A 16,107-nucleotide genomic window follows, 5' to 3' on the forward strand; every position below is an offset into this window, starting at 1 on the left:
CAGGCCTAAGCCAGCAGGTGGTCATCCCCCGAGGGGTCCCAGACTGCAAGAGGGCACAGGCCTGGCTGAGGGGTCCCTCCCCAAGTGCACAAATTTTTGTGCACCAGGCCTCTAGTTTGTTTATAAACAGTATACTAGTAAATGTCCCATGGTCAGCCTATATATTGGTAAAGTTTTTATTTTTAAGATAAAAATATTTTCTTCCCATATCCCTATGGATCTCCTTATATGTCTCATAGGGTATGAGTACTCTAATTTGGAAACATCTTTCATAGGCATCTCAGTCACTATAATATAAAATTAAAAGTTCAGGCTCTGGAGATTTCCCATGTGATTGTAAACAAGTAACTTATTCTCTCTAAACCTCAGTTTCCTTATCTGTAAAATGGAATAATAATAGTACCTACCTCAAAGAGTATTGTTTAATAAAGACTTGTCTTTGTTCAGAATTCCTGGTATAAATCTAAAATCCTTGGAATTTCCCAAGTAACGGATTGCCTCCGTTATTCATGAGCCCCTTGGAGCATACTTTAATTTATGCTAATTAAGTGACTCACGATGGGCTCCTAGATAGCTTCAAGATGTGGCTAGTCAGACCAACCATGTGACCACAGGGTTCTTAGACCACCAGGGATGGGAGTAGGACTGGAGATTGAGCTCAGTCACGTGGCCAGCGATTCAGTCAACCATCCTATATAATAAAGAGCTAATATGCTAATTGACCGAACAGCAGAACGACCATCTGGACCACCTTCTGGACGAAGCTGGGGCTGTGAGGGGCTGCAAGGGCTGAGCCCCTTGCACGAATTTTATGCATCGGGCCTCTAGTGCCTATATAATGAAGCCCCCAATAAAAGCTCTTCACACTGAAGTTCAGTCGAGTTCCTTGATTGATAAACACATTGATACTCTGGGAGTGTGACAAGCCCTGATCCCACAGGGAGAGAGCACAGAAGCTTTGAGCTTTCAATCCTCCCACACCTTACCCTATTGGCTGGTCCTGATTTGTATACTTTATAATGAAACTACAATTGTAAGGAGATCCGTTCCTATGGCGCAACATAATGCCATTTTCACTGTAAGTCAGAACCCACCTACATAAGCACCTACGTCACTCACATGGAGCACATACACAGCAGTAATGAAGTGAAACAGTAAAAATAGTTTAAAAGAAAGATAAAAATTCCTGACCTTTACTTGTGGTAAATAAATAATAAAAAACATAAAGCACATATGTACATATGTCGAAATGATGGAACTTTTTTTTTAATAAATAAATGGGAGATGGTGATGTAACCAAAAAACGACGTACGTCAAGTCCGACGTAACCTGAGGACTGTCTGTATACTGTTTTCCTGAATTCTGTAAGTTGTTTTAGTAAAATAAACCTGAGGGAGTCTTGGGGACCCCTGAATTTGTAGCCAGTTTATCAGGAGTGCAGATGCCCTGGGGACCCCCAAAGGCTGGTGTCTGAAGTAAGGGCAGTATTTTTGGGAACTAGCCCTTAAACCTCTGGCATTGATCTGAGTTCCAGGTGGTGAGCATCAGTATTGAATTGTATTGCTGCATACCAGGTGGTGTCAAAGTAGGTATTATTGAAGATTAAATGAGAGAACAATATATAAAGCAGAGTGGCTTGCACATCATAAGCAGTCATTAGGTGTTATTATTGTTTTATCCAATATGCACTCATCTTCCCACCAAACTGGTTCCTTCTTTGCTCTTTATATTAATGAAAGGCAACCCTTACTTCTGGTTGCTCAATCCAGAAACCTAGGATCATCTTTGATTCCTCTTTCCTTTCTTTTTCCAATCACTTTGTTGCCGAGTCCTCAGTATTTCTAGAAGCCATCTCCTCTCTATTTCCACTGCACTTAATTCAGATCCAACTCATCATCCTACTTCACTGTCTTTACTTCCTCCCCTCCATTGCAAATCATCTCTAATCATTTTCCTCAACATTTGTTTTTCATGTTAAAATATACAAACACAGAAAGCAGTATATACAGCTTAAGTGACCAGATTAACAAGTAGTTGTAGAGGGAACACCTGTAATTATGGGACAAGAAATAGAATATTGCAGGCATCCTAGAAGCCTCCCAGGTCTCCCTTTCTGATCATATTGTCCTCTTCTCTACAGGTAACCACTGTTCTGAGGTTTATGATATGGTTTCCTTCCTTGTCTTTATAGTGGGACTGTTTATCTAGTGGCCCTAAACAAACAGTTCCATATTGCCTGTTTCTGATCTTTCTATAAAGCAGGCATCTTTCTGTCCAAGTTACTCCGCTGTGTTTAAATTCTTTACTGGCTCGCTTCATCGTGTTACTCCTCATCTCACAACCATAAAAATCTGTTGGGGGTTTGTTTTATATAGATTTAACTAAGCTTTCGCTATATTTTCCAGAGTTCCCTTCCCTGCATAGTTGTGGGTTAGTTTGGCTCATGCGACCTTGAGGCAAGAAGGTGAACGCTGAAGCAGCAGCTGCCCTGTCCGGTTTACGCTTGGAGGGCTCGGTGCAGGGCACCAGGTGCAGTTGCTTGTCCGCTGGCTCACCTCGCTGCTGTTGGGCAGCAGGCCCACGGTGCCTTCCGCTCACCTGGATCTCCTCCCGGCTTATCCGGCCCCTAGGCCAGGGGTGGATGAGCTCCCTGAGAGAGGTGCCGCTTCTCCCACAGCTCACACCGGGATCAGGGCTGGAGTCAGTAAGAGACGGACTCGAGTTCCCCCCTGTCTTGGCGGGCTCCAGTTCATCCTTACAGATTCCAGTTTATTTTGCCTTCCCAACTACTGCCTTGTTAACCTCAGGCCCCAGCGTTAGAAACACAAGCAACAAGCCTAACATGGACTTTAAACAGTCCATGCTCCCGAATTTGCTTAAGATCATATCTCTACAATAAATCCCTTTTTATATATCATCCCTAATAGTTTTCCTTCTCTGACTGAACCTTGATTGAAACAGAATTTGGTATCAGCAGCTTCCAGAGAGACATAACCATGAGGATAGGTTCTTTGTGTTGGTTCCAGGTTATCTGGAATTGGTTCTCTGGTCTGAGTAGACTTACAGGTATTAATGGCCATTTCTTACAGTGGTAAAGAGGATGCTAGCATGCATTAGCAGAAGATTTTGTGAAATTATCGCCTGTAGATACCCTTAATCAGATGCCTATAAAAAGCACGGCGTTTGCTGATCAAGTGTTTACTTCCATAGAGCACTTGGTGGAAGCGGGAGTATAATACGGTTGGTTACTTCTAAGTGTGCTGGACAACGTGGGAAAACAAAATGGTGGGCCCAGGGCTTTTAATTCCTAGCTCCTGGTCCTGTGAGGGGCCTGAAGGCTGCATGACTTCCAGGAAAGAATTCCTTTCCTTTCGTGCCCTGTTGCCCCCGAGGCATTTACAGGAGATTCGGAGCAGCAGCCACAGTCTCTTTCTGCTTGGAAGGCACTGCCACAGCATGTTTTTTGCTCATCTTGTGGCCCAGCTCCTGATACATAAGCAAGAGCTTCACAATTATATAGTCAGTCCAAATCCCTGTAAGTACCTTATATATTACTACTAGTCGTTCTGCTTCTCTCATCAAACACTGATTCGCCTACACACCCAGCCCTAAGTTCCAGTGCCATTGCTTTTTCCTCTGCCTAGTGAATTCCTCATCTCCTTCTCTGCCTAGTGAATTCCTCATCTCCTCCTCTGCCTAGTGAATTCCTCAACTCCTCTGCCTAGTGAATTCCTCATCTCCTTCTCTGCCTAGTGAATTCCTCATCTCCTTTTCTGCCTAGTGAATTCCTCCATTTCTTGGCTCATTATACAGTTTACATCCTCTTGGACTCTCAGCGCCAGTCAAATGCCCCTCCTTTGTGCCTGTGCTCCCAAAGCACCCGTGTTACCTCCGCCATAGCACCTATGACTTTGTATTTTCTTCTCCTGTTCTTGGTCTCTTTCCCTGAGGAGACGAACAGTATGTGAGGGTAGGGACCAAGTCCTACCCCCACATCTATAGACTCGCTCCGCGCCTTGCAAATAGAAAATGCCTAGTAAATATTGGCGGAAGGACAAAAACGAGGACTATAACTTTGTAAAGTTTCTTTTTGTACTTTGTTCAAGACTCCCCTTATCACAGTTCATAGTAATAAGATAATTGCCATTTAACTCCCTATATGCAAGCCCCACACCTATCTCCATAGTCCTAGACTTACTCTCAGGCTGATTCTACTCTGTACAGCCTGGAGGGGAGCTAAGAACATTGTGCCTCGGTCTCATGAATATAGACCCCAAAAAATCAAGATAATTTAGGTTCCAAAGTGGACTCTTTCTTAGAACTACAGTATATGATTTAGCTGTTGATATAACCTGAATTAACCAAATAATTTCTCTGGATTTGACTGCGTAAGTATTGCTTAATTTATAGACTAATAAAAAAGATTTCCTATTGCTCAAACTTGGAATAAAAGGAGAACAAGGATATTAAGACTTGTGGACTCTAAAAATGTTTTCTTCCCAGTTAAACTTTAGTAATTATATCTGTTGTTCAAATCGCCTGGGAACCATGACTGCTGCTCTTAACTGAGCAATAAAGGCAGGTGTATAACTACTGCTTTCAGCTGTTGTAGGTATGAACTGTTCACTGCTTTCATAATAGAGGCGAACAGGGCCCATAACCTAGTTCTCCACTGGGTTTTTAAAAATGGATGTATAATTGCCATACAACATTACATTAACTTCAGGTGTACAACACAATGATTCTATATTTGTATATATTGTGAAATGATCACCACAATAAGTCTAGTTAACATCCATCACCATACATAGTTACAGACATTTTTCCTTGTGATGAGAACTTTTAAGATCTACTCTCTTAGCAACTTTCAGATACGCAATACAGTGCTATTAGCTATAGTTGCCAATCTGTACATTCCATTCCATGACTTACTTATTTTATAACTGGAAATGTGTACCTTCTGCCTACTGTGGTGTTGTTTTTTTCAGTGTTTAAAATTTTAAGAAAGTAAGCCTATATTAGGGCAGCAACCTCAACCAAGTGAAGAACTGTTTTTCTTACCAGACTTCCACCATTATGTCATCTTGACCCAATATTCATCTTCAACTATGAATGAATAAAATAAATGAAAATACTCTCAAAGGTAGCTGAACACAAGCTACAAATTAAGCAGGTTACCTAGAGTCACAGCTCCTACAACAAATCCTTGGGCAGCAACTCTCATGTGAATAAGATGAATGGACATTTTCTGATTTCTTCTGTTCTTTAACTTGTAAAGACCATAGGACACCACAGTCATAAAGCCTGCTATCCCTGTGAATTAAAAAAGGAGGGGTTATATAAGTAGCAGGCCAGATTGGCATGAGCTTAGAGAGTTGAATAAAGGACTGTCCAAAGGATTAGTGCTTAGAGGATGAGCAGCCAAGATAGCCAAGGAACCATGCTGGACTTGATTCACCAGATTTTATTTATTTCAGAGAGGAAGGGAGAGGGGGAGAGAGATAGAAACACCAATGATGAGAGAGAATCATCCATCGGCTGCCTCCTGCACGCCCCCTACTGGGGATTGAGCCCAACAGGAATTTACCCCTGTACCCTTCAGTCTACAGGCCAATGCTCTATCCACTAAGTCAAACCAGCTAGGGCTGATTCACCAAATTTTAAAATGGACTCATAACTCATGAATTTAATATTTGCAGTTTAGCCTTTTCCCAGGAAAACCAGAACCATATAGTGTAGTAATTTGTTTAGTAATTTCTAATTTTCCTGAGGTATGATTTCAAATTGTGCATGCTGCAAGGCTTACATTTGGGCAAGTCCTTAGTAAGTAGACCTACCAAACATCTTATAGCTTTTGAGTGTTTGGCTTTATTCCTTTCTACTTTTTATCAAGTAATGAGCAAATGGAGTAAAGTGATAAAATTTGAATCTTCTGTAAAATTGAGACATTAAGTGAATGAGAGATATACAGGAAGTATGTGATTCCAGGAAGAACTGTGATTCTAGAAAACTCCAGAAATCCCTACAAATATTTCTGCATTCTCTACAAATGTTAAGGGTGAAATTATTGCTGTGGCAATCAAGGTACTATGTAATTGGCTCCAAAACAGAAAACTGATCAACTGAATAGGAAAGATCTTGGAAAGAAATTTAAAACACTGTGATTTAAAAAAAACCAACCAACCAACCAACCAAACAAACAAACAAAAAAACCATTGTGATAACTTGAGCCATGACAAGTCAAAATAATCAAATAACAGATAAAGGAATAATTATTTAATAAACATAATGAGTACAATTTATTGGTATAGAGAACTAACTTGGATTTCTATCTCACACCAGACACTACAAAAAAATCCTGGATGGGTTAGAATTAAATGTAAAAATAAAACAAAAATATCAACAACAAAAAATAGAAGAAAATAGACTAGCATACTTATAACATCCAAAAGATGGCAAGGTAGAATTAAAATGACAAGGACAGATGTAATATTTTAACATAAGAATGAAGAAAACTTGAATAAAAGTGTGGGTCTATATTTTGAGTTTTCTCCTTTATCCTGCTGATATATGCATTTATCCCTCCATCTATATCACACCATCTTGTTTACTGTAGCTATATGCCTTAGTATCATTTTAACCATTCTAGAACTTAAAACTTGCTGGGATTTTGATAGGAATTACACTAAACCTATAAATCAGTTTGGGGAGAATTGACATCTTTATATTGAGTCTTCTAATCCATGAACACAATAGTCTCTACATTAGTTTAGGTCTTCTGTAATTTCTTTCATTAGCATTTTATAATTTTCAGCATACAGATTCTGTACATGTTTTCTTAAGCTGATACCTAAGCAATTTTCTTTGGAGTGATTGTAAATGGTAGTATGGGGTTTTTTTTGGACATTGTTCAAATATTCCTAAGTAGACTTTATTTCACAAAATCATTTCCAATACCACTTTGCCTATGTGATACTATTTAAATAAAAAATTTGGCAAATTCAGAAATTATGTGCTTTAAAAAGTCATTTCTTCTACTTTGAGAAAGGGTATTATGTTTTTAAGTTTGGATTCCATGTGTTCATTGTTAGTACATAAAAATTCAATTGATATTTTATTTCAATTCTCTTGGCCAGGAATTGAACCCTAGTTGCCTGGTTCATAGGTCAACACTCAACCATTGAGCCATACCAGCGGGGCAATGCAATTGATATTTATGCAGAATAGCAAAGTTTTTTTAAAAATATTTTTTAATTGATTTCAGAGAGGAAGGGAGTGGGAGAGAGAGATAGAAACATCAATGATGAGAGAGAATCATTGATTGGCTGCTTCCTGCATGCCCCACACTGAGGATCAAGCCTGACCGGGAATTGAACTATGCCCACCTCTGTTCGTAGGTAGATGCTCAACCACTGAGCCACACCGGCTGGGCAGAATAGCAAGTTTTGATTAAATGTGTTGGCACATGTGTATCTTCATAGGTGAGCAAGGTTATATTTATTCTTTTAGGATCCACTTAACAAATGGAAGTAAGAATCAGAGTAAATAAAAACATTTATATTTTATAGGCTTATTAGCAATAAATAAAATTGAACCCTAGTACGCTGCTGGTGGGAATGCAGACTGGTGAAGCCATTATGGAGAACAGTATGGAATTTTCTTAAAAAATAAAAAATTGAACTTCTGTTTGACCCAGTGATCCCACTTCTAGAAATATATCCTAAGAATCCCGAAACACCAATCAGAAAGAATATATGTACCCCCTATGTTCATAGCAGCATAATTCACAATAGCTAAGATCTGGAAACAGCCCAAGTGCCCATCAGTAGATGAGTGGATAAAAAAGCCGTGGTACATTTACACAATGGAATACTATGCAGCTATAAAAAAGAAGGATCTTTGACCCATTGAGACAGCATGGAGAGCATTATGCTAAGCGAAATAAGCCAGTCAGAGAAACAAATATCACGTGATCTCACTCGTATGTGGAATCTAATGAACAAAATAAAACGCCGAACAAAACAGGTCCAGAGGCATGGAAGCATGGCACAGACTGATGAATTGCAGGGGGAAAGGGAGTGGGGAATGGGCAGAGGTTAACCAAGGAATTTGGTTAATCAAAGCTTGCTATTCTGCCGGGCCAGTGTGGCTCAGTGGTTGAGCATATATGCATAACCCATGGACACAGACAATAGTGTGGTGAAGGTCAGGTGGGGTGGGAACCGGGTGGAGGGAAGCAATGGGGGAAAGGAAGGGGACATCTGTAATATTCTCAACAGCAAAGATAAAAAAGTAAAATATAAAAATAAATTGAAATAAAAATGATGACAAATATAAATCAGCAAAAAGCAAATACTAATAAAATGATGATGGTAGGCACATTAAGAGATGGTACCATCATGAAAGCTCTGTAAGTTTAGCTAAATCTTTCTGGAAAGAACTCTGGAAATATATAATAAGTGACATTAAACTGAACATGCTTCCTGCTCTGGAAATTCTACCTTTGGGAACATACTCCAAGGAAATAAGCAAAAGAAAATTTAGGAAGTTGACACAAAGATTTTATGGCTACATTATATATGAGGAAAAACTAAACAGCCCAAATAGCTCAAACAAAGGAATATCTGTCATAGCTATAAAAAAATTGTAAGTACAGAAAGTACTAATACACAGAAATGTACATATGAAATGTTAAGTGAAAGAAGCAAAAACAATCTATCAACATAGTTTAAATGCACAGAATATATGTACAGGTCTTAAGATCATAGGACCATTCTAAACAATAGAAATAGATTATAATGATGGAAGTTGTTGAAGATAACAAAAAATGTTTTGTAAATTATTTGCACTGGACACTCTATCCTATAGCAGGAAATACATATTATTAAAATAACAATAGCTAAACAAACTACTCAATAATATATACCCCAATTTTATCATTAATTATTTTTCTAGCAAAAACTTGGTTCTTTTCCCTTATCAAATCAAGGTTCTGTTCTTACTTAAATTGATTTTGTTTCTTTTAGAGATTAAAGTCAGAACCTTTACTGTTTTCCATATAGTGTCTCTGTAATTTGTATATAATTGAATTTACCTGGAAACACTTTAATCTTTCTACTTTAATCACCTTAAATGTGTCTGGAAAATAATTTAATTTATGGCAGGCAGAGTGACTAATCCTGCTCATTACAGTGATCTGTGCAGGTGGCATCGAAGTCTTGAATTGTTTTTCTAGTTAAAAATGCTAAGGAGGGTGAATAAATCACTATAAATTTATTTTCTTAGATTTGTTATGGGTGCTATTACAAGTCATTCAAATTAATGAAACTTCTAAACACAATATTATTATAAAGTAAAACTTTAATTCTTGTTGATATGTGAATAATCACATGAAGTTGCTAGACTTACAGTGACAATGGAAACATGACATACCTACTTAGAAGGATTTATGGAATTAATCACAAACTTATGTAAGTCTAATTTAAATAGGTTATTGTAATGGTTTCCAAAGTTTTAAGGAAAGAGGCATGGCTGCCGTATACAATAATAATGCTTAAGGCAGCTGAAGCATCCAAAAGAGAAGAGAAAGCTTCGATTTTAAAAAACAATATTGGGGCCTAAATTTTTTTTTTAACCCTACATACATGTAGTATTTGTTGAAAATGTAAACATACTAAATATGTGTTGGGAAAGGATAAAGAGGCCAAGACTCCAGGTCTAATTATAATAACACTTCTTTAATCTAGAGACTACTTAACCATCAACCTCAACATCTGGAGTAGATGAGGAAGCCAGGAAAAAGGGTCGCTGAGCATGAATATCACATAGTTCATGCTCTCGGGTGTACAGGTAAGCCCAGGCTTTTGTTCAGAGCTTCTTTTCTCTGAATTGACTCATAGTTCTTTTAAGTTTAGGTATCTAGCTTCTAGTGCCAGAGAACATCAGAGGCAGAAGTTTTTTATGGTATCCAATAATATGGGAGAAACAAAAATCTGTAAACATCAGACACAAGAATTTAAAGTTGGAGTTGCTTAGAGGACGGAGGGACCTACCCATCATCATAGTCCCAGTAGACTCTCTGTGCTACTGAGTCATCACAGAAAATTAAAGTCCACTCAATTAATTCCCTTTAGATTGGCTGGGATCTAATAATTTTATTTAACCCTCTAATGAAGATGGATCAGAATAAAATCTGATGCTCCATAATAATAATAGCTAACCATTACTGGGGATTCACCATATACTAGAAACTTCTGAAAGTTTAGCTTATGCTTAGAAGGGGTTAGCTTCAATTATCTGAAAAAAAAAATCAGTTACATAAAACATTTCAATCCTCCAAGATACTGGGCAAAGCATTACTGTACGATTACAAACAGTTTTCCAGCATCCAGTCAAGGCTTGTACTTACCTACAGGCACAAAGGGGGAGTCTCTAGATTTCCTGATCAGCCGGGAAAATTGACCTTCGTCCTCATCTGCTGACCACTGGTTATCTGATGACATTTTTCTCTCTAGTAACAGTAGGGGATAAATGAGGTTGCTGTGAATCATTAAAAAGAGTCCATTTATCTTCTCCCAATATACTTTAAAATATATATATAATATTTTTATTGATTTCAGAGAGGAAGGGAGAGAGAGAGAGATAGAAACATCAATGATGAGAGAGAATCATTGATCGGCTGCCTCCTGCACATCCCCCTCTGAGGATTGAGCCCACAACCCAGGCATGTGCCCTGACCGGGAATCGAACTGTGACCTCCTGGTTCATAGGTCTACACTCAACCATTGAGCAACACTGGCCGGGCTCCCAATATCCTTTTGATTATGTGTTCTGTCTTCATTTGTTTGTCATGTCTGTCTGCTCAATTGAAATAAAGTCACCTTTTCTTCACCCTTTTCATCATGGGATCCTTTCATTTTGTGTAGAGGGGGTAAAAGAAAAATATATAAAGAGTCATAATCAGATTCCATGAATACAGAGTGAAACAGATCATGATTATGTTTTCAGTCTCTTTTCACTGCTCAGCATTTGAGATCATTGGGAACGTCAGAATTCTCCCACAAACAGTAAGAACACAGAGTTTATTAGACAAAATATCATTTTAAAGAATGACAGCAGTGCCAACACAGGCAACAATACTTTCAGATTAACCGGGGATGGAAGAGTGAGCACTCCAGTTCTACAGGATGTGCAGAGCATGATAAAGTCATTGGTATTTATCAGACACCTACCATGTGCCAGGTGCTGTGCTAGACAAGGGCAATAACCTTCCTCGTCCACCCAGGAAGAATGAGGAAACTTGAAGAGCAGCTATAGTCACTATCAACATGGCTTAACAGCACCTCAGCCTGTTATCCCTGCAACTTGCTACCTTCATCTCAAAATGTCAAATAGGATGGCTTCATCCTATGAATCAGCTTCCATTAGCAAATGCAACGGGGAAGTGGAGAAGCACAGTACCTTTGGCGTAGCCCACCACCTGCTGTGTCCTGGTGTTCCCCGAGCAGAGAGCAGTAGATCAGAACAGCGTTGTAAGACTGAACACACTTCGCTCAACTTCCAGCTAATTGATAGATAATGGGAAAGCCCATCAGCACCCTCCTCCCAGGGGGAGTGGCGAGCTGGTATTGGCCAAAGTTTTCACAGCCACACTGGAAAGCAGCAGCACCTGGACCACAAGCATTAGGCTTCCAAAGGCAGCATTAAGGAGACATTAAGGCTTTTGGAGACGCCATTACTTCATTCTGTCTTCACAAGGGAACTCCCCACTTCCCTCTGTGGCTGTGAGTGCTGGTACCCGGCTCCAAGGCCCAAAATAAAGAGGAACGTGGGCGCAGAGGACAACACTGGGTTTGTGGGTAGGGATGGGGTCAGCCATCTGAGGGCTAAGGTTCTTGTCTTTTAGGAATATGTGCTCGTCAGAGGGGCAGCCCACTGTGGCTGGTGGACGCTGCTTCGCTTCTGTTGTGACCGCGCCCTTGGACACCTTGAGGCCTCACCGCCTCGACCATAACGAACGACACTCTGGCCTGCTAACTAGTTACAACGACAACCCCTCCCCCTCCATTGATCGGCGTCCCCCAACTTCTTAGAGGGACAAGGGGCATTCAGCCACCCGAGATTGAACAATAATAGGTCTGTGATGCCCTTAGATGTCCGGGGCCGCAGGATGAGGGCAAAGGACCAGGTAGCGTTGGCGGTTTTTTCCTTATAACTTTAATTTTTTTTTTTTTAAGTCAGACTTACAGAGAAGTTCCCAGAACAGTACCAAGAATTGTATGCCCCGCACCTAGGTTCTCCATGGCTAACATTTAGTCACATTTGCTTGGTCATTTTTCTCTAGATGTGATTTCTTCCTTTCGTCTGGTTACTTTGTAGAATCTCTTTCAATTTAGATTCTTCCTGATGCTTCCTCATCCTTAGAATGAGGTTATGCATTTCTCATTTTGTGGGCAGAATACCACAAAAGAGAGGCTGTGTCCGCAGTGTGTGCTATCACGAATAAAGTCAGCTTGCTTGGGGAAGTAACTTTGATCCAGTTATTATGCTTATAAATAACTAACAGTTGGTTCTCAGGGGTAAAAAGCCTGGATTTGTAACACTTGTGGATTTCGGTGCAAATACCCCCATCACGGTCATGTCATCACTGAACACAACATTGGGAAGGGGTGCGCCTCTCTTGAGTTGGGGTGAGTCAGCAGTAGCACATCACTGCATTGTCACTGGATTAAGGTGGGGTGTGCAAGTTTTTAGTAGGGTTACTATTTCCCCCTTTATAGTTACTGTCTTTTGTGATGAGATACTTTAATATTGTACAAATATCCTGTTATTTGTCAGACTTTTACCCATCAATTTCAGCATCCGTTGATGATTCTTGCCTGAATCAATTAATAAATGGTCATTTTTTAAAGCCATAATTTCTTTTGTATTTTTCAGTTGGCATTCTACTGTAAGGAATTGCTTTCTTTTATTTCCTATTTATTTATATCCGTTTGGACTCATGCATTTCTATTTAATTCTCCTTTGTCCTCAGTTAACATGACCTCCCCCCACCTCGATTCTCTGATGTTTTCACGGTTCAGGGAATTCCGGTTATTGTCTAAAGTAGCCTGAATGCTTTAGGATTTAAATATTGAGTAATACTGAAGAGTTTTCTTTTTTGCTTTTGTTGATATTAGTCTGCCATGATTCATTATACTCTCAGCTGTCTTACAGATAAGCAAGAATTAAATTTATGTGAAGTTCTGTGTTTTCTGAAGCAATACTAAAGGGAAAGGCTTATTTAAGGTCAAGAGTACAGAAAGAACTACTGTGCAATGGTTCAGTTTCTATTCAAGTGTAAAATAGGTAGGAATTCAGAAGAAACAGAACACTTAGGAACAGAATGTTTTATAATGTAAATAAAATAAATTTTGAATGTTCTTTTTTCGTTAGCCATTAAAATAAGTGTTGGGCTCATGGGTCCAGGTTCTTAACAAAATTAACAAGAAGCTGATGGAAATAGTGGCCATGCCAAAACCCGCCTGTCAGGCTTTGGTGCCCAGCTGTGCCTGCTTTCTTTCAGTTCCTTGAACACGAAACTGGACAAACAATGGGTCCAGGCTGCCTGTCACTACTTGAGCCAATTAAGCAGAGACAGGGTTGAACCATATATGAGTGTTTATCCCAATACTGCCGGCAGTATGGGAGACAAGCATGTTATCCACGAAAATCTGGTCAATCTCCCCTCCCCGATAGCCAGATGCTTATATTGGATAGAAGGGCAAAGATTACATGGGGAAGTGGGCAAAAGGAGTTACAGGCATGGGGAAGTAGGCAAAAGGAATAAGAATGGGTATAATGGTTACAGGTTACAGGCCATGTAGGCTGGGGAGTGGGGAGCAGGGGTTGGGGGGCGGGATTGGCGCCTCTGGGACTCTGTTGTTTTGGCAACAAAAGTTGTTCATCTTTCCCTGATAATAGGCAGTTATTGGATAAGGAGAATGGACCACATTCCCAGGTTAACTCCCATGTCCCAGGGTGTACAACTCAGCCAGGTTAGAATATGCTTTCTCTAATCAGAACAGAACCATCATGGTTAACAGAGCATCATTAATATTTCTTACTAGAGGCCCGTTGCAGGAAGATTCCTGCAAGAATAGGGCTTCCTCGGGCCTATTCCTGCAAGAATAGGGCTTCCTGAGACCGCAACGAAGCAGAGAAGGGAGCGAAGCCCACCAAGGCAGGCTTTGCTCCCTTCTCCGCTGCCTCTCTCCCTCCTGTCTCCGCCGCCTCGCTCCCTCCCTTCGCCGCTTAGCCCTTGACTCCCTCCCTTCTCTGCCACCTGGGCTCTCCCCCTTCTCCGCTGCTTTGCTCCCTTTCCAGGTCACAGATCCAAGGCCTGGATTCCCCGGGCAGTGTCGGGTGCTACTGGCCCCGCCTCGCCGGATCAGGGGTCCAGGGCCCGGGTCCCATGGGCAGCATTGTGCGCTGCCGGCCCCGCCTGAAGTATGCAAATTAGCCGCCATCTTTGTTGGCGGTTAATTTGCATATCATGCTGATTAGCCAATGGGAGGCATAGCGAAGGTACAGTCAATTACCATGTTTGTCTATTATTAGATAGGATAACCATAGCTAACAATCATGGTTAACAGAGCACGATTAATATTCCTACCCCTAACAAACATACTGTGTTTCCTCTCTTCATTAGTTGGTGGCACAAGCTGTTACATTAGACTGAAGTGCTCTTTTTTTTTCTTAAAGATTTTTATTTGTTAGAGAGAGAGGAAGGGAGAGAGAGAGAGAGAGCGAAACATCGATGTGAGAGCAAAACATCAGTCAGCACCTCCATCCCCCCACCGGGCCTGTGTCCCGACCAGGAATTGAGTCAGCAGCCCCTCAGTGCACAGGCTGATCCCCACCAACTGAGCCACATTGGCCAGGGCAGGCTGCAATACTGCTTACTCATCTTCTGGAATTCAGCTCAGATGCCATTTCCTCAAGGACGCCTCTGAGCCTCTTCCTCCTGGATAGACTGTATTCTGTTCTCTTCCCGAGCTTCTCCCTCATAGACAGCATCATCACAACTGTATGCTTCAGGAGGGAGGGACCAGGGCTAGCTTATTCAGGACTCTAAGCCAAGCACCAAGAGCAGAGTACCCAGTAGGCAGTCACATTTGTTGAATGAAGTTCAACATTTATTAAGCACCAAGTGCTTCACTTCATTACCTCCTCACAATAACTCTGTAGGTCGATATTATCCCTATTAACAGGTGAGGAAAGTGAGACAAGGGAAGTAACTTGCTCAAGGTCATACAGTCAATGATGACACAGCCAGGACTTGACCTAGGTCACTTTGATGCCAAAGCCAATGTCATTTTGACTTTTATTTTTCTCATTGTATGCAATTATCCCACTGGAAAGCCAGTGTTGTAAGCACAGTACTGTGTGATCTACCGCAGGAAAGCAGACAGAGGGTCTGATCAAAATGCAGTAATGAGCCCTGGCTGCTGTGCTCAATGGTTAGAGCATTGGCCTGAGCACCAAAGGGTCCCAGTCAAGAGTACATCCCTGGGGGTGGGGGGGTGGGGGGGGAAAGAGTACATACCTGGGTTGCAGATTACACATGGCCCTGCCTCCTGCACATGGCCCTGATCAGGCCTGTGTGGGAGGCAACCAATCGACGTGTCTCTCTCATCTCTCTCTCTCTCTCTCTCTCTCTCTTCCTCTCCTTTCCACTCTCTCTTAAAAAAAAAAATTAAAATGCAGCAATGAGCTTATCCTGGGCATTTGTGGTGTGCCTTCCCAGCATCCATTCCCCCTTATCCCAGTCACAGGCTCTGTTTTCATCTGGATAATCCACAAGTCTCCTTGTCTCAGTCCACATGATCTGGGTGTGCTCAACCCCAGGGATGGAACACAGGGACCTACACTTGAACCAATTGGCATAATCCATCCCATCTAAACATGATTGGTTCAGGAAAGGGCTGACCCAGTATCTACACTAATAAAAGACAAACATGCAAATTGACCATACCTTCGCTACACCTTAAGCCATGCCCACCAGCCAATCAGAGCGACTATATGCAAATTAACCCAACCAAGATGGCGGCCGGCAGCCATGGAGCT

At 41.0% G+C, this 16,107-nt stretch overlaps 2 protein-coding genes across 3 annotated transcripts in view; one reads left to right on the forward strand and one right to left on the reverse strand.

Annotated features, from left to right (window-relative positions):
• The window catches only part of HIGD1C (HIG1 hypoxia inducible domain family, member 1C), a 15,701-nt gene extending 3,783 nt beyond the window's left edge, over positions 1-11,918 (reverse strand). Inside the window, exons 1-3 of one of the 2 annotated variants that reach the window (XM_014542138.1) lie at positions 11,461-11,918; positions 10,409-10,510; positions 5,179-5,313 (exon numbers count right to left, since the gene is read on the reverse strand). In XM_014542138.1, coding sequence (XP_014397624.1) covers positions 5,179-5,313; positions 10,409-10,502 — 229 coding nt within the window. In that variant the 5' untranslated portion in view covers positions 10,503-10,510; positions 11,461-11,918. Of the gene's footprint in view, positions 1-5,178; positions 5,314-10,408; positions 10,616-11,460 lie in introns of those variants that run through there. The other variant, XM_005869257.2, reaches the window with a different exon arrangement.
• The window catches only part of SLC11A2 (solute carrier family 11 (proton-coupled divalent metal ion transporter), member 2), a 58,549-nt gene extending 45,635 nt beyond the window's left edge, over positions 1-12,914 (forward strand). The window contains exon 19 of the transcript XR_001362674.1: positions 11,906-12,914. The gene's annotated coding sequence lies outside the window, so the exon portion shown is untranslated. The remainder of the gene's footprint in view (positions 1-11,905) is intronic.
• Positions 12,915-16,107: the final 3,193 nt, after the last annotated feature.

Source organism: Myotis brandtii, unplaced genomic scaffold, assembly GCF_000412655.1.
Source record: "Myotis brandtii unplaced genomic scaffold, ASM41265v1 scaffold29, whole genome shotgun sequence".
Classification (NCBI taxonomy): Eukaryota; Metazoa; Chordata; class Mammalia; order Chiroptera; family Vespertilionidae; genus Myotis; species Myotis brandtii.